Here is a 26,864-nt window from a genome sequence, read left to right as displayed (position 1 = left end):
CATCTATACTGTTGCATGTTCAGGACATCTGCACTGTCTCATGCTGTTCATACATGGCATTACACTGTTCTTACATTCATGACATTCCATGTATGTGCTGGTGGCGCATACACTGGACGGGGGGCACATAGTATTCATGCTGTTCCAGGCTCATGCCACTGGTATTGCTCGCTTGTTCATGGCGGAATGCTGTGCGTACACTCAGGGCGTTTGGCGCATGGCATTTACAGTTTGTGGGTCATGGCTATATGTTCTTAGGTGCTCATGGTACTCATTCGCTCATGGAATGCACTGTCAATACGATTGTGGCATTCATGCTGGTCATAAACAATAGTAGTCATACTATCGTTTTGCTCGTGCCAGTTGTACTCTGCATAAACTCAGGGCATTCATTCTGCTCATACGCTCATGATAGTTATACTGATCGCTTGCTCACAATATTCATACTGTTCACACACCCAAGGGTTTGCGGTCATATGCATTTTTTTACTATTGATATGATTACAACGTACATACTGGTCATACCCTCACGGCATTGATACTGTTGAATACACCCATGGCTGTTACACTGTTCATAAGCTCATGGTATTTACATACGTTCATGGCATCATCACTGTGTTTGGTAAGCGTATTGTTTCACACGCTATTGGCATTGTACGGTCTTCCGCTTATGGCTTGCACACAGTTCATACACGCGTAGTCATACTGTCCATTATGGTATTTATACCGATAATCCGCTCATGGCATTTACACGGGCCATACGCCCATGGTATTGACATTACGCCTATGCCATTCGTACCGTTCATACGCTCATAGCATCCATTACATTCTGTTCATTCGTCCTTAGATCTTACTGTTTCATACGCTCATGGTTCTAATGTTCATAAGCCAATCATAGTATTCCACGGTACGCATGGCTTTGCTGATCATGCACACATTCATACATCCATTGCTTTTATGCCACGCGGGGCTGGTTGTGCGTGTGTGGTAATTGGTTTCTCTGGGTTACAGGCGCCCCGGGCATTCGGGTTGTCCGGGCGCTCATGGCATTGATGCCACATGAAATCGCATGGCATCGGCGAGCTGGTGGGGTGTCAGTTATAGTATACACACGCACTTACCATCATACGGCTCATACGCTTAAAACTACTTGGGGCTCACGCTTGGGGCTTATGCTATAGTTTTCCCACTTATTGCCAAAGTTACGTCACACTGACATAGGTCGTCAGTTCCTGTTATGCCTGCCACGTCTGCAGGGGGGAGGCACCACACAGGTCATTGTTACTGACACGCCTTCAGAGCCACAACATTACGATACACAGGTGGTGCTTTACCTATTATGCCGGCCACAACCTCAGGGGGAGGCACACACAGGTTGTTGTCGACACGTCTTCAGAACAATAGTAAACACATAGGTGGTTGTTTTCCCGTTACACCTGCCACTTGCAGGGGGAGACACCATGCTGGTTCTTGTAGCTGACACATCTTCAGAGAAATGACATCATGACACATAGGTGGTCATTTACCTGGTATGCCTGCCACATCTGCAGGGGGGGCCACCACGCAGGTCATTGTTACTGACACTCCTCCAGAGCAATAACAGTTCGACATATAGGGGGTTGGTTTCCTGGTAGGCCTGCCAGGTCTTCAGGGGGAGGTACTACACAGGTTGTTGTTACTGACACGCCCCCAGAGCAATAACATTACGGCACATAGGTGGTTGTTTACCTGATATGCCTGCCACGACTGCAGGGGGAAGCACCACGCAGGTTATTGTTACTGACACATCTTCAGAGTAATAGCATTATGACACATAGGTGGTTTACCTGTTATGCCTACCACTTTTGCAGAAAAAAAGTGCCACGCAGGGTATTTTACTGACACGGCTGCAGAGCAATTATATTACGACACATAGGTGGCTTGTTTACCCATTATGCCTGCCACTTCTGCAGGGGGAGACACCACGCAGGTTATTGATACTGACACGTCTTCAGAGCAATAACATCTCAATTCATGGGCGGTTGTACACCCGTGATACCGGCCACGTCTGCAGGGGGATGCACCACATAATTGTTGCTACTGACACGTTTTCTTCTGAGCAACACCTCACGATACATAGGTGGGGGGTACACCCGTTCACTGCAACGTCTGCAGAGGGATGCACGACATAGTTGTTGTCACGGACACATGTTCAGAGCAACGGCATCTCGACAGACAGATGCATGCCACGTCCGCAGGGGGTGGCACCACAGTTAATTGCGACCGACAAGTCTTCAAAGCAATAACTATACATTACATGTGTGGTTGTTTACCCATTATGCCTGCCACGTCTGCAGGGGTCAGTATCACACAAGTTATGGCTACTGACACATCTTCAGAGCAATAATATTTCGACACATAGGTGGTTGTTTACCCATTATGCCTGCCACATTTGCAGGGGGAGGCAACACACAACTTATTGTTACCGACACATCTTCAGAGCAATAACATTAAGACATATATAGGTGGTTGTGTTACCCGGTATGACTGCCACGTTGTCAGGGGGAGGCACCACGCAGGTTATGGTTACTGACACGTCTTCAGAGCAATAACATTACGACACATAGGTGGCTTGTTTACCCGTTATGCCTGCCGTGTATGCAGGGGGAGGCACCACACAGGTTGTTTTTACTGATATATCTTCAGAGCAATAACATCACGCTTCACAGACTGTTGTATACCCGTGCTACCTGCCACGTCTGCAGGTGAAGGCACTGCGTAATTGTTTTACTGACACGTCTGCCGAACTAGTACCTCACGACAAGTAGGCAGTTGTATACGCTTCATACCTGCCACGCCTGCAGGAGCATACACTGTGAAGTTGTCATGACGCACAGGCCAGGTTTGTCAGGTAGCGTGCCAACTAATAGCAGGGACCGGATAGTTTCATACGGTGCCTGACAGGTATCTATGGGTTTCCTTCTTACCACTATGTCACAGGCAAGTATGTTAAAGAGGCAATTATCTGCTTGTATGTCAGTTTGATATGGTTTCAATGCCAACTCGTTTATTACAGAATAAGAAAGTCTACCACCGCTTTGATTCCAGGCATCAATTACTAGGCTAGCTAGTTCGCAGATTCTGTATTTCGGTCTCAATTCAGAGGCAAAATTGGGGTTTGTGTTAAGGTTGTTGGTATCTGATCCATGATTATAAACCCCTTTTCTATTCCTACCAGGTTAATTTTTGCCCACTAAAGGCGTGCCATCTGTCACGGTCATTGGGCACAAATCTGACCGTTAGGTTTAGTGTAATGTTTTCCATACAGGTACGTATGTATTACTGTAACCACGAGCACGAGTGTGAAGCCCTGAACACAAGTGGGAAGCCTATTGGCTGAATTTGTGTGAGATACGGGAGCTTGTGTGAGGGGCGAGGCATCAAGTAGTGGTGGGTAGGGGCGGGGGTATGTAACGCCCCTGCTGCTAGGGGCGGGGCATACGTGACATTTGCGGACCCCTCCCAACGCTCCCTCTTTTCAAATCATCCATTACAAGGTATGCCCACTAAAGGCGTGCCCTCCGTCGCGGTCATTGGACACAAATCTGACCGTTAGGTTTAGTGTAATGTTTTCCATACAGGTACGTATGTATTACTGTAACCACGAGCATGAGTGTGAAGCCCTGAACACAACTTTTACTATACTGATATTCCAGAAGAAGCGGCTGCAGATCATTGATTTAAAGCGGGTGCTTTAAAAGGAAAACCGTCATATGTTTTCTCCCGCACTATCCACAGGTACAGATGGATAGTGCGGGAGACACTGAACATTTTGAGTCCTACCTTGCCCGGATGCGCCGCGCCGTTCGCCCGTTGTAACAGTTTTTCTGTATATTTAAATTAGCTGCTAACTGGCACGGTTACTGCCTTCATCTGGCACTGTGACATTACCGCCGCCTGGCCCGCAGCACTGCCCGACTAATGAACATTCATATAATGTTTTACACTCTCCTTCTCATCCCGGCCGATACTACGCATGCGCGGGATTTCCTACTATACCCGGAAGCAGTGCGGTAGGGGAGGTGGTGCATTATCGGATTATCGGCAAGGTAATTGCCAATACCGATAACGTCCAAAATCGTGAATATCGGACGATAATATTGGCCAAACCGATAATCGGTCGATCCCTAATATTTTACATATCCCCTAAAGCCCCTCTTATATTTAGTTACCTGGAACCAAAAAAGTATCTGGATCACAAGTTTGCTTCTGATTCAAATTACTAGAAAAAAAATTTAAGTTTAATATTAGTTTAAAAATGTAATTACAGAATACAGTGTTATCATGTGCATTTGGAAAGTGTTCAAACCCTTTCACTTTTTTCCCATTTTGTTATGTTGGGACCTTTGGCAATTTTCCCATTATTCTGCACCTGATATTCTTTTCCCTTGGTCATGATGGGGTATGTTAGAAATGTTGGCAAATTTTTAAAAAAGGAACAAAAAAAATACACATGGACATAAGTATTCAGACCCTTTGCTATGACACTTGAAATTTAGCTCTGGGTTCCCTCGTATTTCTCGTGATCATCTTTTGAGAGGTGTCTACACCTTTATAGGAGTCCATCTACAGTACATTCAGTTCATTGGACATGCTTTGGAAAGATATCGTTGTTATGTGGAGGCACAGATCTGGAGAAGGGCACAAAAACATTTCTGCTGCACTGAAAGTTTCCACAAGCACAGTGGCCTCCAAAATTCCTATATATAGAAGATGTTTGGAAAACACAGGATCTCTTCCTAGAGCGTTGGTAGGAGAGGTGATCAAGAATGGTCACTCTGGCTGAGCTCCACAGATCCTGCATGCAGATGGGAGTAACTTTCAGAAGGTCAGCCATCACTGCAGCACTGAATCAGATTTTATTCTGTCGATAGATGAATTTCTACGGCCGAAATTCTGTAGCAAACACTGCAGCAAAATCCCACTGTCCGCAATGGGACTCTGCTGCCCTGGAGCTTCTGAAATTCAAAATGGAATTCCACTCAGAAATTCCCTAGTGTAAACCCAGCCTAAAGGACAAAGTAAATTCTCTGGTCTGATAAACCAAAATGTCATTTTTGCCTTCAATTTTAAGCATCATGTCTGGGGAACCGGGCACTGAATATCACCTGTACAATACCATCCCCAGTTTTTCAGTGGCTAGGAAAGGGAGACTGGTCTGGATTGAGGGAAAGCTGAAAAAGCAAAGTACAGAGATATTCTTAATGAAAACCTGATCTAGAGTGATCAGGACATCAGGCTAGGGATGTCCCAATACAGATACTGTATTATTTAGATGAAAAAGTCACAAAACCATCTCAGGTAAGAGGGACGGACCTGGACGGAAAACAACTTGTCCTGGTATACCACCAGGAAGGGAGAACGGCAGGAGAGAGCTATCAGCTCTGACACCCTCCTAACAGGGGTAAGAGCAATAAGGAACGCCACCTTCCGGGGAAGGAGGCGAAAAGAAATGTCCCTGAGAGGGTCAAAAGGGGCATCCTGCAGAGCACCTAAGACCAAGTGTAAGTCCCAAGGGAAAAAAGGGAACTGATAAGGAGGGGCAGCTTGTGCCACTCCCTGAACTAGGTTCGGACATGATAATTGAACGCCAAAAAAGAATGGAAACGGCCGAAAGCCAACTACGACCGGAGAAAAAGGCTGTGTTTCACACCAACAGAAATAAGACCACCAGGTATGGTGGTAAATCTTTGCAGAGGAAGGCTTGTGAGCTCTCAGCATGGTGTAAACCACTTGGGAAGAGAAACCGCGGGTCCTCAGAACCGCTGCCTCAACCGCCATGCCGTCAAAAGCAGAGACGGTAAATAGGGGTGGCACAGGAGACCTGATATAGGAGGTCTGGACGATAGGGAAGGTGCAGAGGTAAGTAGTACAGGAGCCTGACCACGACGACGTACCACGCCCGCCGGGGCCAGTCTGGGCCACGAGAATGGCGGGAACGCCCTCTGCTGTGAGTTTCCTCAGGACTCCGAAAAGAGAGGAAGGGGAGGAAACAGATAAGGTAGGGCAAAGCCCAACCAAGAAAGAGAAACGCTTGGTTGTGGCGGGACATGCAGAGGTCCATGCCTGGAGCGCCCCAGAGGTTGCAGATCACTGCAAACACCTCCGGACGTAGGGACCACTCGCCTTGGATGGCTGAGGACCGGCTGAGAAAGACCACATCCCAGAAAAGCCCAGAATGAAAAGCGCTGAGATGGCCGGAAACCTGAGTTCCGCCCAGAAGGGAATTTCCCAAGAAGCAAGCGAAGAAGGATTGTCCTAGGCCCCAACATGTTGAAGGGGAAAAGGGCTTCTCGAGGGACCAAGGCCCCAGACCGGCCGGTCCTTGAAAACACCTCCCCAGCCCGACAGACTTGCAGGGAGGGGCAGGAAGGAGAGCGCCCGAAAAAGCAGGGGGGAAACGCAGCCACCATAGAAGGGACCAACAAGACTGTCGAGTGACAATGGAGACCTGTCCCACCGGAAAAGAATCACCAATTGAAGAGGTCGGTGGTGAAACTGGGCAAATGGCCCAGCCTTCACGGCCGCCGCTAACTGACCCAGGACATCCATCCAAAAACGAATGGAAACTGGAGCAGGGTGCCGAAGTCATCGGACTCTTGATAAGAGAGTCAGCCGATTGGTCGGCAGAGTTGAAAACGGGCAGAGGCCGCGTCGAACTGGAGCCCCAGGAAAGCGGTTGGACTTGTCCCGAATGACCATCCAACCGAAGAGAGACAAGGTCTGGAGGTTGAGACTAAGATTCTCCAGGATCTGGGCCCTGTCTGGAACTCTGATCAGAAGGTCGTCCAAGTAAGGAATCACAGAAACAACTGTTGTCCGTAAAAGGGGCCAGGACTTTGTTAAAGGTCCGCGGAGAAGTGGCCAAACCGAAATGGAGAGCCACGATAGAAAATGACCGTCCGGAACTGCAAAGCGGAGGTACCGCTGATGACCGGAACAATGAGATGTTGAGGCAGGCATCCTTGATGTCCACCGAGGAATGAAAATTCCCCATGAACCAGGGACGCCAGCACTGAACGGATAGACTCCATTCGGGATGGGAAGCAGAAGATGCTGGCTGAGATACTCGAGAACCAAGATTGGGCGAACAGAAAAGCCTTTCTTGGGGACCACAAAGAGGTTGGAATAAACCTCGAAAACGTTCCCCTGAAGGAACCGGGACAATGAATGTGCGTAGTCCAGGCATCCCTGAAGAGTAAGAGGCGACCAACCACCCGAGAAAGGTCGTCGGGTGGGGGTGACCCATCAGATCGAGGAAGGCCTACAGGTGCCTGATGGGGCCGCAAAACAGCCTGAACGGATAGCAGACCTCCGGGAGGGACAGGTCTGGAAGGAGGAAGCGCTCTTCCCGTGAAGGTGCCCGGCCGGACCTTTTGTTGGCACCCTGTGTGGCACCAAAGGTCCGCAGAACCTGAAGGAGGACTTACGGCGGAAGGCGGTTCTGTGAGCCATATCCAGAGGTAGTAAAGAACTCTCTTCCGCCCGACGCCTCACTTCCTGAAGGCGGCGTCCACATTCCAGGCTTTAAGCCACATGGAGGGACGGTGGCTACCAGGTAGCTTGTGGCAAAGGCAGCACAGTGGCTGCACATGGAACAGAAAATCCCCAGCTGCGGAGCATCAGGAGCTAGATTAAAGAAATCCTCCAGAGGGATCTTGAAGGCTACCCTGGCGGAGTTGGGAGACCATACTGAAAGAGCCCTTGACCCCCAGGCCGAAGCAAAAGCAGGAAGATCCTGCTGTCTCAAGGCAAAGTTTGCCAAAGTCTCCACTTTCATGTCGGCTGGATCTTGAAGGCCGCCGCATCAGCCAAAGGCCCGGTAGGCGCCTTAGAGAGGCGGGAGACCGGCAGATCCACAGTTGGAGATGAGGTCCACCGAGCAAAGAGGTCCTTGGCAAAGGGATACCGCGCTTGAACCTTCTAAGTTTCCTGAAACTTCTTGTCAGGGTGCCTCCAGGCGGATACCAGCACGGCGTAAAATTCAGCGTGAGAACTGAAGGTCTTGGGTGCCGGTCGGGCATGAATAAAAGGAGACTTCTGGAACCACGTCCGAAGTTCCTGGGTCCTTTAGATGGAAGGTGTATCTTATGGCGGAAATCACAGAGTACACCACATCAGGCATCCGTGCGTTCCTTTAAGTCTGAGGCCGAATCAGAAACCTCATCCGCAAGTTCTCCAGGAGAATGGGAACGAGGTGAGGCAGCCCTGGAGGAGGTCGGGCACGATGAGTGGAAACTTCTGGACCACGTCCGAAGTTCCTGGGTCCTTAGCTGGAAGGAGTCTCTTCTGGCCGAAACCAATGAGTACACCACATCAGGCATATCCGTGTGGTCCTCTGAGTCGGAGGCCGAATCAGAAACCCAATCCACAAGTTCTCCGGGAGAATGGGAACGAGGTGAGGCAGCCCTGGATGTTGAGCATGATTAAAGGAAACTTCTGGAGCCACGTCCGAAGTTCCTGGGTCCTCTAGATGGAAGGTGTCTCTTGTGGCCGAGACCAATGAGTACACCATGTCCGACATATGCGTGTGGTCCTCTGAATCAGAGGCTGAATCGGAAACTGCATCCACAAGTTCTCCAGGTGAATGGGAACGTGTGACGTAGCCCTGGAAGAGGGGGAGATTGACCAGGTACGCAGGTCTGGAGAACCAGAGCGGCGACCATGGGAGCATCCTCTAGGGGAGCGACGCTTGCTACAGGGCGGAGTAACGGAGCGATGCCTGTGAGGGGAGCGCCCGTGCCTGCCAGAAGACTCGGAGGATGAGTCAGATGAAAAACACCCCCATGACGCTGCGAGAGCATCAGTATAGGAGGAGAGTGGGGCCCTCCGGAGGGTCTCTCCAATGCAGTCACCACATAATGGGAGACCTGAGCCAAGTCGGATATAGAATGGAGGAGGGAGAGAACCCAGGCTGGAGGGGTGGCCGAACCCACCGGGTCTGGTAGACAACCGGGGTAGAATAGCAGGGGGGTCTGGGGGAGCAGTGGAGCAGGCAGAACAAGTGTACCAGAAATTTTTGAGATACAGCTTTTACAGATGTAATTGTGGTGTCCCGGTACCGTATCCTATACGTTACCTGTGTAGAGGTCCCCATAGCCAGAGTCCCTAGGACGTCGGGGTCCCTCGTCTAGTTTCCCCTTGTCACCTCTCACTTAGTCAGTAGATATATAGTGGTTCTATTTGTATAGCTATAGGTATAGAAACTGTATATATTTGGTTATTTACCTGTACGGAGTGTAGCAGGACCTGCGGGTCACGTGATCAGGTAGAAACTCTATGGTTTTGCTTAAGGACCTCTCTCAAAACTGTGAGTTACTTCAATCCCTATTACCTCAGCAAGATCACCGGACCTAAATATTCCCCTAAATCCGGACGGATCTCTGCAAAAATCCTAAATCTAATAACTCTTTGGATAAGTCAATGGTCCTCAGCATCTGTCAATCACTGCCGTGCTATATAGAGACTGCATTACTAAGACTGTTGCTGTTAATTGGATGTACCGCAAGTACTTCAGTAAAGTTTATGCAAGTTCAAGTTCATCTCCATTGTGGACCTTCATTCATTTAAGCACGCACCTATCGTTCCTGGGAAGGGTGGCGATAGGCCGGAGATTTACCTCGGCGTAATAATCCTCACCCTGGCATCACGAGTGACAGGGGTTAAATTAACCCCTTATGTTCTGAAGCAACACCCCAACTGCACTATACCCCCCCCCAAGGGCTACCACAAAGCCTTTTTGGCGTCGCACGAACGGGATTTGGGTGTGTGCCTACTACTGTTGCCACTAGTGAAAGTGTACTCCCCCCCCAAGCAACGAACTTTATTCATGTGCTGTAAACCGTGTTGTTGTGTACGGAAGAGGTGTCCGTGGTGCACCATGCAAAGGGGCCACGAGGAAAGTAAGGGGGGAGGCGAAAATTTATCTGCAACCATATGTGTAAACTGCGTAATGAGTTCATGCTGCGATCCTGGTCCGGTCAGCACAGGCGGGGCTGAACTGCTGCCGGAAAAGCACGCGAAGAAGGCCTGTGCTGCGCCCCGCCCCTGGGTGTGGCTGCCAAGTTGCTGTATCACAGCCGAAAGGGAACTTGGAGATACAGGAGTTGTCTCTGGAGGGACCGAAAGTCGGGGCTGCACCGATGACGTCCTTCCTGCCGGCCGCAATTTTGGGAAAGCCTACTATAAAAGACACCGCGCAGAGCGACCTCTTCAGTCTGCACAAAGAGCCGGAGAGTACAGAAATGGCGGAGAGCAGCGTTCCACATGGAGAAGATGGCAAAATGGCACCGGAACAACGAAAAGTCGTGGCAGTCGCAGCCAGACTTTTCCAAGAACTTGCTGACCGTCTGCAGCGGTTGTAATTAATACGAAGAGGGGGCCTGCAATCTTCCCCCACTGCCTGATGATGACGACGATTGGTCAGACACACCTCCAGCAGAGAGCGCAGGGACACCTGGAGGTGCATCGCCGGTGAGATTGTTCCCTCACCACAGAACTTGGGGTTCGTGGCCCGAGATCCCATCAGAGGAGTCTGAGGTGAGTACCCAGTGCTCACTGAAATTGCCGCAGTAGGTGTTTGGAGATGAGCCGGAGCTGATCGAATATATACACAAGGTACTTCAGCCAATACCTGGGAAGCCAATCCCACAAATTCCAGCTGCACAAAAAGAAAGGGCCCATCAGGAAGCCGAGCTTGCCGAATTGATGGAAAAGTTAAAGGCCCGACACAAAGAACTGTATGCCCCTAAGCACGTGCATGAAGAAAAAGTGTGGTATCAAGAAAATACCAAAGAAATGGAGGCATTGTACATACGCAAATGGGATCATCCCCGAGAAGGGAAGAAGCCATTAGAAAGAAGAAGAGCAACTGTGGCCAAGTTCGACAAGGTCAGAGGTTATGGGACACTTCTTGACTGCCACACTGGGCAGACCATCCTCATAAACCGGCGAACAGTACAAAGGCCATATCTACACAAGAAGTTCTACTCCCTGGAGGTGGTTGAAATTGTGGAGTACACCCCCGTCCAGAGCCTGCGTGGAGAATGGGCTGCTGCGGTCACAAGACCAACTGCCCCAACACAGCTTACTTTCAAGTATTTCCCGTCAACTGATTGGAAATCAGACCCCTTCAACTTGAGGCCAAAATGGTCCGCTCCTAAATCCTCCATCAACGTACCCAAGGAGGGGGAGCCTCAACAGCAAAGATTACTTTTGTGTACAGCAAAGAGTCACGTTCATCATCTTCTGTGTGCAGTAAAGTGCTAAGTCCTGCTCAAGTTCAAGAAAGTAAGCCCAAATTGCGGGCGCCAAAGACCGTACCTAGACCCTCTCGGAGCAATGAGAGTTTGTCTGTTCCAGAGGTACCAACGCATGTACCTAGGCCCTCTCGGAGCAATGAGAGTTTGCCTCCTGCACAGGTACCAACGTATGTACCAAGGCCCTCTTCTGACATGGAGAGTTTGCCTGATTCCATGGTACTGACAAAAGGGTCATGGGTCCATCCTAGTTTGGAAATGGTGCTCAAGCCCTATTGCCCCACTTACATTCCGCTAGTAAGCCTAATCCTACCATCAACCACTCCACCCTCACCAATGTGGTGTGGCAGAGCTATGTTAATTCCATATCTGCCCCTGATGTTGGGAGGTACAGAGAAACCAGGAGAGGCACAACAAGAGTGAGGAAGAACATCCTCTAAAGAGACTCTAAAGTAATGTCCTGTTGTTTCTCTGACTAACCACTTTTGTTTTTCAGTAACAAAGTTCAAAAATTGTGCCTAGCAGGACTGTCCTAAGATTGTTTCAGTTTTAAGTTCAGCAACGTAACCATCAAGCTTTGTGCCTGAATATTAAGTCAAGAGACTCCTAGCCAGTAGGAGATTCATAAGGACCGTACCCGGCTGATTTGTGGTAAAGCCGTGTTTCCTTTCCCTTCCCATGAACTCTTAGTGTAGGTGGACTTCTGATCCTTACACGCCAATTTGTATATTTTCCCGTGAACGCTTAGTGTAGGTGGACTGCTGATCCTTACACATCTGTTTTATGTATATACCAGCAGCTTCATAAGAACTCTTATGCTAAATGTTGCACTTATCAGGTGAATGCGTCTGAACCCTGTTGGAGTGTTGATAATTGTGTAAGTTTGTATAGTAAATATGTATATGGTTCTTGTACACAGGAAGGTATCCTCGTGTCTGTGTACATAAACAGGTAAAGGTTGTGCATAGAAAAATAGCCTAGTGTCTATGTACATAAAGAAGTAGGTAAGAGTTGTAAACAAAAAAAAATGTCAGTGTATTGCACGTGTACACTAAACCCTAAAAACGTAAATAATTCTTGTACATACAAATGTATAAAATGCTAAAGGTGTTTTAGTAGCTACTTAATAGGTGACACCCCAGCTCCTCTGAGGGTAGTATTATTGCTATCGCCAATCACTAGCACCTGTCTCAACAAAAATGATAGGGTAACTCACCCTTAGGATAGTACTTGCACACATAGTACTCTAAACTCCTGACTTAAATGTACTACCTCAATCTATTTCAGTACATACACAAAAATAAAATATATCTCACATTCAAGAAACACTTAGGAATGGTACCCTATTGATGTCCAATTCCTGCCACTGTTAGGTAAACTCATATTTCTTTTCTCTGTATTGCGTGTGTGAGATGCTCCACCTAGCCAGTAGGTGCTCTTGCGAGTATAGAATTAAACACGTATTTCTAAAGGTAACCTAGGTAGGTTATTTGGAAGTGCTCTAGGGGTAAGTAGCGTGTAGCCGATAGACCCTAGCAGCCATCTTACTGTGACCTAGCTTCCGGCTAGCCAGTATAACTTTTGTGTACTAACAGGTAACTTATTGTTGGCAAAAATAAAAAAAATGTGTGAGATAATAAAAATGTCTAGTCAGCTTGAAGCTAAATGTATAGAGAGTTGTACTTATGTCTAGTTAGCCTCATAAAATGTGTAAGCTAAAATAAAAATGTCTAAGGAGTTAGAAACAAAAGGTTAGATAGCTTTATTCAAATGTTTAGATAGATTACTACTGTCTAGTCCAGATACTAGTAAGAGTATCAGAGAATGTAAATGTGTTCTATGTTTACTTAGGATGTATAGCAAATTTATTGGTATAATCCGGTTTTAGTCCTAGTTCCTCTGCCTTAGGGGACAGGCGTCGAGGTCAACTTATTTTAAGTAAGGGGGTTTGTGGTGTCCCGGTACCGTATCCTATACGTTAACTATGTAAAGGTACCCATAGCCAGAGTCCCTAGGACGTCGGGGTCCCTCTTGTCTAGTCTTCCCCTTGTCACCTCTCACTTAGTAGATATATATTGGTTCTAATTGAGATTTGTGTAGCAGGACCTGTGGGTCACATGATCAGGTAGAAACTCTATGGTTTTGCTTAAGGACCTTTGGAGGTCCCTGTGACGTATTCACCCACCATGCCTTGTAACGGTGAGTGACAGGCGACACGGACCAATCCAAAACGGCCCTGCACATATAAGGGAGCAGCGGCCATTAATCTCTCTTGTTCCTGGGCTGCCAAGCAAGCAGCATCTCTCTTTCCTCGTGGGCTGCTGATGAGGACAGGATCTGCGCAGCTGTCATCAGCAGTAACCAGGCCTAAGCCTTGCGGCAACGGTCATCTCTCAAAACTGTGAGTTACTTCAATCCCTATTACCTCAGCAAGATCACCGGACCTAAATATTCCCCTAAATCGGGACGAGTCTCTGCAAAAATCCTAAATCTAATAACTCTTTGGATAAGTCAACAGTCCTCAGCATCTGTCAATCACTGCCATGCTATATAGAGACCGTGTTACTAAGACTGTTGCTGTTAGTTGCATGCACCGCAAGTATCATTCCTGGGAAGGGTGGCGATAGGCCGGAGATTTACCTCAGCGTATTAACCCTCACCCTGGCGTCACGAGTGACAGGGGTTAAATTAACCCCTTATGTTCTGAAGCAACACCCCAACTGCACTATACCTCCCCCAAGGGCTACCATATAATGAGTGGCTAACACTCCAGATAACTGTTTAGAGGGAGCAAATGGGTTCAGCAGAACCAGGAATTTTGGAATTACAGCTTTTACAGACAAAATGATGAACTAAAGCTCCAGTTGTCTGTGCAGCCCAAGTCTGTGACCCCAGGGCAGCTGCTGTAAGGAGAACTCCATTCTAGTGGAGAAATGCCGGCCAATAGCAAAAGAGGGGCGGGCCAGGAGCAGGGGCACTGCTGATTGGCCCCTGCCTCTCACAACGAGCGCACATTGCTGATTGGAGGCTAATTCGCGCCTCTCAGAAGCCCTGCAACAGAGGGGGCGGAGCTATAGCGCCCTCAGCTTCTGACAAGAAGGTCAGTAATGGCGCCGACGCCCGCTCCTCTCCCCGAGTGCAGATGTCATTCGCATATGCGCTCGCGGGGAAGCGAGCGAGCGAGACGCCGCCGGCAGCCGACTGCTGCCGAAAGCGAAAGTAAGCCGGCGCTTGATGCGCCTGCATAGTAAAAACGCCACGGCTGTCTGACGCTTAAAGAAACACACACCACACACACATATCGTTCAGGAAAGTGAAAAGTATAGTGCCCTCTGAATAAAGTTGTGCCCCAGTCCAAAAATGCTCCTGCTCACCCAAGTTTTTTCAATAAATATAGAAAAAAAACCTGTCCAGGCCAGCCCCTGAGAAAAAGTGGGCAAAAAGTGAGGGTCTCCAGAGCGTGTAAGGCTGTACCTAGGAGAATGGGAATATACTCACCTCAGTCAGAAGAACTTACCTAATGAAGTCTTCTATGAAGTCTTCAGTCAGCTTTCTGTCACCTGCATCACTCCGAGCTACCATGTGCGAGCGAGGCGAGCAGGGAAATAGGGGGACCCGGACCCATGAGGTACAACCCCAGGCGCTGACCGTTGGCGAGAGGGGGCTAACAGTGCATATAAGCAATGTCTGTGCCCCCTCAATGGCAATGGGGAGACAGTGAGCCGCAGTTCCTGAATCCCCACCTGAAAACATGAAAGTAAAAGGAATAAAAAAACTAACACATCCCTAACTAGGAAAATAATAAAACATAAGACCTGGTCTGGAGACAACTCCAGACCATGTCCACCTCCTTAAGACACTAAGCTAAAACTGATTACCTCAGGTGCCTGTGGCAGGTATACCCTGCTGGGAGGAGCAGACTTCTCTTGTTGCCATAGTGTCAAGCCTCCTAGTGACAGCAGCATACACCCATGGTCTGGGTCCCCCAATGGAGCCGATAGTGAAAATAAAACACCCCTTTTCCCCATCAAGGGTACATTCACACGGACGGATCCACAGCGTATTTTACGCTGCGGATCTGCCGCTGAAGGACCGTTACATGCTGCCTTTAGATGTGCCTGCTCAGAGCGGCAAAATGGCACTACGAGAAGACACAATGAAGCAATATGCGATTCGCCATATATACGCGCTGTACTCGCACACAAAGCGACCGCTCCCCCTGCTCCATGAACTAGACCAGTTACTCGTTCAACAAGGCAATGGGGGAGATTTATCAAACTGTGTGACAGAAAAACTTGAGAGATTTTCCCACAGCAACCAATCACAGCTCAGCTAACAAGCTCTGGTAAAGTGAAAGCTGAGCTGTGATTGGCTACTGTGGGAAAATCTCTCCAGTTTTTCTTTCATACAGTTTGATATATTTGGGCCTATGATCCCAAGCACAAAGCCAAGACAACACAGGAGTGTCTTATAGACAATTCCGAATGTCCATGAGAGGCCCAGCCAAAGCCCTAACTTGAACCTATTGGAACATCTCTGGAAAGACCTGAAAACAGCCCCAATCCAGCTGGACAGAGCTTGAGAGGATCCTCAGAGAAGAATGGCAAAAAATCCCCAAATCCAGGTATACAAACCGAGTTGCATCATATCCAAGAAGACTGGAGTCTGCTAAAGGTGCTGCAAGTATGAAGTAAAGGGTCCGACTACTTATGTCAATTCAGTATTTTAGTTTTTTCCTTTTTAACAAATTAGCCAAAATCTCTAAACATTCTGATTTCACATTTTCATTATGGGGTATTGAGCCCAAAACTTTTTTTTTTTTTTTTTTAGCACAATGTAACAATATGTGAAAAAGGTCTGAAGACTTGGTACATAGCTGTTAATACACACATTAAATGTAATTCAACTATTACAGTATCAATAACTATAGGTACAAAGGAAAAAAAAAAAAAAAAGATCAGCTCACCGCAACATGTTCTATTAAACGTTAAGTTTTGCTGCATTTTTTCTGTGAGCTGGATCCAACCTACTTTTCACATCAATAACTATAGCATTATAGTATCAATTACTATGACAGGGCCATTTCAGAAAATTATCTCTTCTATGAACTAATAAGGTTCAACATGAAAACTATTTTATATTAAAGGGGTACTCTGCCCCTAGACATCTTATCCCTATCCAAAGGAAAGGGGATAAGATGTCTGACCGTGGGTGTCCCCGCCACTGGGGACCCCTACAATCTCCCTGCTGCACCCGGCGTTGGTTTAGAGCATTGGGTGCAGCGCCGGAGACTCATGATGTCACGGCCACGCCCCAGTCATGATGTCACGGCCACGCCCCAGTCATGATGTCACGGCCACGCCCCAGTCATGATGTCACGGCCACGCCCCAGTCATGATGTCACGGCCACGCCCCAGTCATGATGTCACGGCCACGCCCCAGTCATGATGTCACGGCCACGCCCCAGTCATGATGTCACGGCCACGCCCCAGTCATGATGTCACGGCCACGCCCCAGTCATGATGTCACGGCCACGCCCCAGTCATGATGTCACGGCCACGCCCCAGTCATGATGTCACGGCCATGCCCCAGTCATGATGTCACGGCCACGCCCCAGTCATGATGTCATGGCCACGGCGACATAGACTTGCATAGTCTCCCATAGACTTGCATTGAGGGGGCGTGGTGGTAACGTCACGAGCGGGGATCGTGACCGTGATGTCACGAGCCTCCACCCCACATCACCACTCCTCTGCCACGGAGCACAGTTTGCTTTGTGCACCAGATGTCTGGGGTGCAGCAGCTGAGATCTCGGGGGTCCCCAGCGGCAGCATCCCAGCGATCAGACATCTTATCCCCTATCCTTTGTATAGGGGATAAGATGTCTACGGGTGAAGTACCCCTTTAAACAAACAAACAGCTGCCACAGACATAGGACTGACCAACTAGCTCACATACATGGTGGCTTTTGCCTCCGTCAACAAGAGGGATCAGACACTTGAATTTCAACAACTTAACCTTTTGGTTTTCGGAAAAATAAGCCACAATCGCCCCTCTCTTCATACAGAAAATATGAATATGAGACACAGAAACACACACAGAGAAGCCATTGACTAAGTCAGGCAATGGCTTACCTCTCTCTGTCCCCGAACACATGAATGTTTGGATGAGAGCAGCAGACCTTTTAACTAAAAATTTTATTCAAGTGGTCCTCTGAAAAAGACAAGCAATATCTAGAAGTCCTTGACAAATAATCTTCCCATTTTTTCCTAAAGAATTATATGTTGGGAGCATGTGGTCTTAAATCACAAAAAAAGCCTATTGTGTATTACAGCAAACTAACAACCTTACTAAAAGTATGAATTACCGTCTGTCTGATTGACTATCACAATCTTTCTCAATAGGACCTGCATAAAACAAAATTGTAGGTTAATAGGTTTTCCAATAAAAATAAATACTAACAAATCTTTTGATCTTTGTAAGGTTGTATTCACATCACATTCTGTGCTGTGTTCTATGAGTATCCAAGGAAAAAGATCATTAGAATACATTTCAATCCCTGCAAGCTGGTAAACCACATGACTGCACACTTCTCCCACCTTGTACTAATGATTGGTGGGGGTCTCAGCAATAAAACCCCCGACGGATGAAAACTTCTGAGATGTTTCTGTAACAAGTCAAACTTTTATTTATTTATTTTATTTTTTTGACAGGGACACTTTAATGCACTTCTATTCAATGGTAAGCACTTTCTGAGAAACCCTTTTAAAAAGCATCATCCCCTTCCTGGTACATTCATGTTTACAAATCCTATTCATTCATGATGTGTAAAATTAAACAAATCTAGAAAACAGCCAATTTAATAAGAGGGACAACCAAAGCCATTGCACATCTGGTGGTCAAAATAGGTCCCCAACTGCACTGACTTGTGACAGAAGGATCACAACCTGAGACAATTCTTTTACAAAAATCTATTAGAAAAATAAACCAGGGCACAAAAGGCAGAAATCATGAAAACTGTCTGGGTTTAATTAAAAGGGTATTTTTGCATATGGAAAAAAATATTTTAATATGTTACTGGAGCCTTTGAACAATGGTAAAAAAGCAAAACTTACGCAGCGACTTCCGGTTCCCTGATCTGTCTTCTTCATGCTTCTAAGAAAAGAGCTCAGTGCAGGACCTGCCAGCTCAGCCAATCACTTGTCGCAGTGGTGTCCCATCTCGGTCCGTGATCGGCAGTGAGTCGGCAGGTTCTCCACTAACCACTTGTCTTGGAAACAGGGAGAAAACAGGAGACTTGAAGGAACCAAACTGGAGCTGCAAGAGAACAGCCAGCCACTGGAGGTAGGAAAGGACAGCTTTTTTTTTCTATGTTTTAACGGCCACAGCAACATATTTTTTTGCAAATACTGGAATACCCCTTTAGGGTACGTCCACACGTACGCAGATTTGATGCGCAGATTTGATGCACAGGATTTTCTGCTGCAGTTTTCAATGTAAACTAAATGACTGAGCACAGCTTCTAATCTGCAGTTACAAATCCTGCGCATCAAATTTGCGCAGGATCCTGTATGTGTGAACGTACCCTTACAACATTACTGTGATGTAGATTAACGTTTGACAAGTTGTAGTGCTGGGACCCACTACAATCCTTAGATTTAACAAGGTGAAGCCTGCAGCTGGGTGCATCACTCCCCAGCTCACCACTCCTGAGTCCCTTAAAGGGGTACCTCCGGCCCTAATACATCTTATCCCCTATCCAAAGGATAGGGGATAAGATGTCTGATCGAGGGGGTCCAGCCGCTGGGAACCCCCACAATCAGACAGATTGTGGGGGTCCCCAGCAGCGGGACCCCCCGCGATCAGACATCTTATCCCATATCCTTTGGATAGGAGATAAGATGTATTAGGGCCGGATTACCCCTTTAATATTGTCAGTTATAGCCGAAGTGCGTGGCAGCATGCTTCACTCCCTGGCTCAGCTCACTGACTAGTTACAGGAGACTGGCTCCATTGTAGTCTATAGAAACTGTCTCCTGTGGTTAGTTGGACGGGGCACAGAGCCAAAAGTGAAGGGCATTGACGTTTGATTCATCTGGCTATAATGGACGATCAGAGAGGCCTTAGCACAAAGACTGACTAGTCATCATTTTTGCCACATCAAAAGTTAACCTATTCCTATGAATCGAAATCATACCCGATCAGCCATCTCCAGCCTGTTTGCAGCTGGTGGAAATGGTCGGGCACAGAAAACAGTCAGCTGTGTAACACAATTGGGTTAACTTCCATTGACATAGACGAAAGTTACGCAAATAGCATAGCAGGGGTAGGTAAACTGGTTACATAACTGGAATTTATGCAAAGCTAGCTTGTGGGACTATGCTGCAGGCTCGAGATGACCGGGTGGCCGCCATTTAGATTCATGGGAAAACCATTTTAAAGGACTACTTGATTACTTACTAATATTAGAAATATTCTGTGGTCCAGGCACATCATCAATTGCTTGTGCCCTTCTGATCTCCATAAGAGTAGAATTCCTATTGCCTCGTATTTCTTGGCCATATACAGTTTTCCCAGACTTAATCTGTGAATCGTCTAAAAATATAAAAGACAGCAATGAGCTAAATGAAGGAAATAAAATAATGTTGCAAAAACTTAGCAGTATAAAATATGCAAAAGCAGAAAACTGATTATATAAGCTGCTAACATATAGCCAAAGATCTAAAATAATCTGAAGCCTTAATAAGTCTTTGGCCTATTTGCCTAATTATTCCAAACTACATCTCCTTGTAACTAGCAAGGCTTGCTGTCCAGGAAGCGAATAGCAAGTTTCTTCTTCCCTTTATGTTGTTTAACCCCTTAACGACCATGGACGTAAAGGTACGTCCTGGTGCGCTAATTACCGGCACACCAGGACATACCTTTACATCTACACCTGTACATTTACGTCCTGTGTATGACCGCGAGCATCGGAGCGGTGTTCGCTTCATACACGGCAGGTCCCGGCTGCTATCAGCAGCCGGGGACCCGCCGGTAATAGCCGACATCCGCGATCGCACGGATGTCCGCATTAACCCCTCAGATGCCGTGATCAATACAGATCACAGCATCTGTGGCAATTCGCATATTAAAATAGATGATCGAATCGCCCGCATCGCTGCAGCGGGGATACGATCATCTGTAATGGCTCCTTGGGTCTTCTGGTCTGAGATCGAGCAGACCAGAGCATTTAAACCCCACTGGCGTTTAACAGATCTTTGGAACAGTGGGCTGTACAAACGAAAAATTACATTTTTCATGGACCACTGTTCCAAAAATCTGTCAGACACCTGTGGGGCGTAAATGTTCACTGTACCCCTTATTACATTCCATGAGGGGTGTAGTTTTCAAAATTGGGTCACATGTGGGGGGAGTGCCATTGTTATGGCACTATGGGGGCTTTGTAAATACACGTGGCCTTCAATTCTGGAAAAATTTTCTCTCCAAAAGCCCAATGGTGCTCCTTCTCTCCTGAGCATTGTAGTGCACTCGCAGAGCACTTTACATCCACATATAGGGTATGTTCTTACTCAGAAGAAATAGGGTTGCACATTTTGGGGGGCTTTTTTCCTATTTTCCCTTGTGAACATGAAAAATTTAGGGTAACACCAGCATTTTAGTATATGTTTTTCTTCATTTTCCCATCCAACTTTAATGAAAATTCTTCAAACACCTGTGGGGTGTTCAGGCTCACTATACCCCTTGTTACATTCCATGAGGGGTGTAGTTTACAAAATGGGGTCACATGTGGGTATTAATTTTTTTGCGTTTATGTCAGAACCATTGTAAAATCAGCCACCCCTGTGCAAATCACCAATTTAGGCCTCAAATGTACATGGTGCGCTCTCACTCCTGAGCCTTGTTGTGCGCCCGCAGAGCATTTTACGCCCACATATGGAGTATTTCGGTACTCCGGAGAAATTGCGTTACAAATTTAGGGGGTCTTTTTTTCCTTTTACCTCTTGTGAAAATAAAAAGTATGGGGCAACACCAGCATGTTTATGTAAATTTTTTTAGACTTCAACTTTTCCTTTTCATAAAGGGTAAAAGGAGAAAAAGCCCCCAAAAATTTGTAGCGCAATTTCTCCCGAGTATGGAAATACCCCATATGTGGCCCTAAACTGTTTCCTTGAAATACGACAGAGCTCTGAAGTGAGAAAGCGCCATGCGTATTTGAGGGGGGGGCAGTGTAAGGGGGTGTATATGTAGTGTTTTACCCTTTATTATGTGTTAGTGTAGTGTAATGTTTTTAGGGTACATTCGCACTGGCGGCGGTTTACGGTGAGTTTCCTACTAGGAGTTTTTGCGCTGTGGTGGAAAATTTGGCGCAGCTCAAACTTGAAGCAGGAAAGCCTCTGTAAACCCACTCGTGTGAATGTACCCTGTACATTCAAATTTTTTTGTGTTTATTTGAGAACCGCTGTAAAATCAGCCACCCCTGTGCAAATCACCAATTTAGGCCTCAAATGTACATAGTGCGCTCTCACTCCTGAGCTGCGGTGTACCCTTTTCATTCACATGGGGGGGGGGGGCAAACCTCCAGCTGTTTCAAAACTACAACTCCCAGCATGCACTGACAGACCGTGCTTGCTGAGAGTTGTACTTTTGCAACAGCTAGAAAGTTAACCCCACCCCGACATGCTATTGGTTGTCGCTTCTAGACGACCAATGGCAGGGATAGGATGGGTGGCACCCCTGCCACCTCACTCCTATCCCTTCAGGGGGGATCCCCCTTATTTTCCGGGTCACCGTATGACCCGGAATAGCCGCAAATCGCCGGTGTGAATTCACCGGCAATTTGCTGCGATCGCCGGCATGGGGGAGTCTCAGGACCCCCCTGGCCTTTGTCACGGGATGCCTGCTGAATGATTTCAGCAGTCATCCAGGTCCGATCACCGCTTGGCGAGCGGCAGTGATCGGAAATGCGGAGGGCGTACAGGTACACCCTCTGTCCTTAAGTACCGGGACGCGTGGGCGTATCCATACGCTCTCCATCCCCAACGGGTTAAAAAAAGCTCAAGAGCACATTTTCCCCCATCTCATACACAGACTTTGGACTGAAGCCCAAACACAGGAAGTGAAGCCTCATCCAAGCATAGCTCCTCTCACACTTAACTGCCATATGCTGTTGGTTGGACACCCCCCCCTCAGCACTCCAGGCTGCACTTCCTGTGTTTGAGATGGGGAAAATGTGCTCGTGAGCTTTTATAAGCACAAATAAAACATAGAAAACTTCATTTTTTTTTTAAGTATATTAGAATTTTCTTTTATTTACCATAAGGAGTGCAATAGCAAGAATGAGTTTTAATAAGAGTTACCATTTACGCGGTACAAAAATATAAACGTATCTAGCCATGGGTATCATTTTAATCATGTTGAACCACGGAATAAAGAACACGTCATTTTTAACGTAAAGTGTGAAAACGAAACCCTCCAAAATGTGCAAAATTGAGGTTTTCATTTAAATCTCCTCTCTAAAAAAAAAATTATTCTTTGGGATTGCCATATATTTTTTTGTAAAATGAGAGGTTTCATTACAAAGTACAATTGGTCACGCAAAAAACAAGCACAAACACAAAAATAAAATTGGCCTGGTCCTTAAAGGTGTACTCCGGTGAAAACCTTTTTTTCTTTTAAATCAACTGGTGGCAGAAAGTTAAACATATTTGTAAATTACTTCTATTAAAAAATCTTAATCCTTCCTGTACTTATTTGCTGCTGAATACTACAGAGGAAATTATTTTCTTTTTGGAATGCTCTCTGATGACATCACGACCACAGTTCTCTCTGCTGACATTATTATAATAATAATAACGCTTTATTTATTGTTGTCCTTAGTGGGATTTTAACCCAAGTCCCCAGCACTGCAAGGCAGCAGTGCTAACCACTGAGCCACCATGCTGCCCTTAGCATACATCTGCGATGCATTTGCGATGCACGGTTGCTAAAATGGACAGAGATATCAGCAGAGAGCACTGTGCTCGTGATGTCATCAGTGTTCCAAAAAGAAAGGAATTTCCTCTGTAGCATTCAGCAGCTAATAAGTACTGCAAGGATTAAGATTTTTTAATAGAAGTAATTTACAAATATGATTAACTTTCTGCCACCAGTTGATTTAAAAGAAAAAAGGTTTTCACCGGAGTACCCCTTTAAGGTCAAAATGGGCTTGGTCCTTGGGTCCTTGGGTTAAAGAGGTCAACCACTTTTTTTTTTTTTTTTTTTTTTTTTTTTTTTTTAAACAAGTCATTCAGCTGGTAACCACAGGACCAACACTTAGTGATACTTAAAGGTTTACTACACCAGAAAAACATTTTTTTTAAGTCAACTGATGCCAGAAAGTTAAACAGATTTGTAAATTACTTATATTTAAAAATCTTAATCCTTCCAATACTTAGCTGCTGTATGCTCCACAGGAAGTTCTTTTATTTTTAAATTTCCTTTCTGTCTGGCCACAGGGCTTTCTGCTGACACCTCTGTCCATGTCTGGAACTGTCAAGAGCAGGATAGGTTTGCACTGTGGTCAGACAGAAAGAAAAAAAAAGAAAGAAAATAACTTCCTGTGGAGCATACAGCAGCTGATAAGTACTGGAAGGATTACGATTTTTAAATAGAAGTAATTTACATTTCTGTTTAACTTTCTGTCATCAGTTGATTAAAAAAATGTTTTCTTGGTGAGTACACATTTAAACGGGCACTGTCAGATCCAAAAACATTTTATATGTTGTTACTGATAAAAATGAAAGACCTTGTGTAATATGGTTGTTTCAAATTTTTAAAATCTATCTATCTATATATATATATATAAAACTCAACGTGCATGTGTGTAAGTATGTATGTATGTATGTATGTATGTGTGTATGTTCCAGCATCATGTCCAAACGGCTAAAGATATTAACATGAAACTTGGCACACATGTTACTTATATGTCAACAACAAACATAGGATAGGTGATTTAACCCTTACTCACCCCCATTTGCCAGGGGCGGGGTTTATGTTTAAAGTCCTATACAAGTCAATGGGAAATATATGTTACTGCATAACTTCCAAACGGCTGGAGATATTTCGATAATACTTGGTCACATGTTACTTATATGTCCACTTAAAGGGTGCCTCTCATCCAAAAAAACTTTTGATATATTATAGATTAATGTATGCAGAATAACTTCACAATTGCATGTTATTAAAAAATATGCTTCTTTCTATTTAATTTTCCACTTTGAAGAAATGACCACTAGGGGTCTCCCTACCAGTCCTGGCAGCAAGCATTTCAGACTCATGCTGGAGTCCTAAACACTACGAGCTGCCAGTCTGCTTTGTTCACAAAGGAGAACACTCAGAGCTGCCAGCCTGCTTTGTTCACAGCCTGTTTGGCTGTGAACAAAGCAGGCTGGCAGCTCTGAGTGTTTAGGACTCCAGCATGAGTCAGAAATGCTTGCTGACAGGACTGATCGGGAAAAATACAATAGAAAGAAGCATATTTTTCATTAACATGCTATTGGAAAATTATTCAACATTCATTAATCTAAAGTATATCAAAAGTTTATTTGATGAGAGGTACCCTTTAAAATATAGGATAGTTAATTTAAGGGTGAGGGTTGTGAGGGTTGGTGCTTTTGTTTAAAGTCCCATGCAAATCAATGGGAAATGTATGTTCCCACATAACTTCCGTACAGCTGGAGGTATTTCAACAACTGGTACACATATTACAGGTCGGGATAGGACGACGGGATAGGAGGACGAGGATAGGAGGACGGGGATGGGAGGACGGGGATGGGAGGACGGGATGGGAGGACGGGATGGGAGGACGGGATGGGAGGTCGGGATAGGAGGTCGGGATATGACAACAACATATGAGGACGGGATATGAAGTCAAAAGCTTCCTCCTTTGTTTATTTTCCTTCCCAACAAGGATTAGGAAGGAAAAACCGGGCAACGCCAGGTACTCAGCTAGTATTTAATAAAGAAAACGGCTCCTGAAAATCCCACCACTAGGGGTTCCTATACCTACTGGGACACTAAAGTCCTGCAGCAGCATGAGCTTGTCCATGAGTCATGGACAATAAATAACAAGGCTGCATGGACAGACACACCAACCACCCCTCACCACCACAAGGGAGGGACACGCCCCCTTCCCGAGAGGATTTCAAACACTGTGAGCTAATGAAAAGAGGGATTAAAAAAAAATAATATATATATATATATATATGTAATAGAGGCATAAAAATTTACATGTGAGGATTAGGTACTGAGTAACATTTTTTGTGGGATCTGACAGGTTTGCTTTAAAGAGGTTTTCCAGGACGTTTTATGCTGATGTTTGACCGTGGTGCTGGGAGTAGGACCACTATCAATATGATATTGATCACATATCAGAATAGGTCACCAATAAAAAGAAAAACAAAACTTTTTGGTTATACACTTCTTCATTCTATTATCAGTGAACAGCTCTCCTATAACATGCCATAAAAAAGGCATATCTACATGGTACAAACTTTTTAGCATTTTATACAAAAGGTTTCAATAAGAAAAAAAAAACACAGATATAGCTTAGTTTTCCGTACTAGAATATTTGTTTAACCCCTAAAGGACTGAGCGGTTTTCCGTTTTTGCACTTTCGTTTTTTCCTCCTTACTTTATAAAAATTATAACCTTTGCAATTTTGCACCAAGAGACCCACATGATGGCTTGTTTTTGTGCCACCAATTCTACTTTGTAATGACATCAGTCATTTTACCCAAAAGTGAAACAAAAAAAAAATATTTGTGGGACAAAAAAAAAAAAAAAAAGCCATTTGGTAACTTTTGGGGGCTTCTGTTTCTACACAGTGAATTTTTCGGTAAAAATGACACCTTCTCTTTATTCTGTAGGTCCATATGATAAAAATGATGCCCTACTTATATAGGTTTGATTTTGTTTTACTTCTGTAAAAATTGTAACTACATGTACGAAAATATGTTTAAAAATGTCCTTTTCTGACCCCTATAACTTATTTTTCCACGCATGGGGCGGTATGAGGGCTCATTTTTGGTGCCGTGATCTGAAGTTTTTATCAGCACCATTTTAGTTTTGATTGGACTTTCTGCTCGCTTTTTATAAATTTTTATGGTATAAAAAGTTACCAAATATACACTATTTTGGACTTTGGAATTTTTTTACATGTGCGCCATTGACCGTGCAGTTTAATTAACAATATATTTTTATAGCTCAGACATTTACACACACGGCGATACCACATATGTTTATATTTATTTTTGTTTACATAGATTTTCGTTTTTTTTTATGGGAAGGGGGGTGGTTCAAACTTTTATTAGGGAAGGGGATAAATCACATTTATTAAATATTTTTTTAGGCTAGGTTCACACAGCTGTTGTCCCCCGTCTAGATTTTGTCTGTCATTGCCTCCTAAATGGACTATTCTACTAATGGATGCAAACTGATGGATGCAAAGGGATGCTATTTAGTGGCATTAGTTTGCATCAGTTTTTCATCCATTAGTATCAGCAGTCTACAGACTCCTGCAGACGGAAC

The 26,864-nt window shown here is 45.6% G+C and overlaps 1 protein-coding gene across 15 annotated transcripts in view; it reads right to left on the bottom strand.

Annotated features, from left to right (window-relative positions):
- The window catches only part of LOC130369622 (uncharacterized), a 214,064-nt gene that overhangs the window by 92,013 nt on the left and 95,187 nt on the right, over positions 1-26,864 (bottom strand). For 12 of the 15 annotated variants that reach the window (XM_056575062.1, XM_056575066.1, XM_056575068.1 and 9 more), the window contains 3 exons: positions 19,758-19,892; positions 17,665-17,704; positions 4,212-4,261 (listed from right to left, as the gene is read on the bottom strand). In XM_056575062.1, coding sequence (XP_056431037.1) covers positions 4,212-4,261; positions 17,665-17,704; positions 19,758-19,892 — 225 coding nt within the window. The remainder of the gene's footprint in view (positions 1-4,211; positions 4,262-17,664; positions 17,705-19,757; positions 19,893-26,864) is intronic. The other 3 variants (XM_056575067.1, XM_056575074.1, XM_056575071.1) reach the window with 2 other exon arrangements.

Source organism: Hyla sarda, chromosome 4 (assembly GCF_029499605.1).
Source record: "Hyla sarda isolate aHylSar1 chromosome 4, aHylSar1.hap1, whole genome shotgun sequence".
Taxonomy (NCBI): Eukaryota; Metazoa; Chordata; class Amphibia; order Anura; family Hylidae; genus Hyla; species Hyla sarda.
This window is presented reverse-complemented; position numbering and strand designations above follow the sequence as displayed.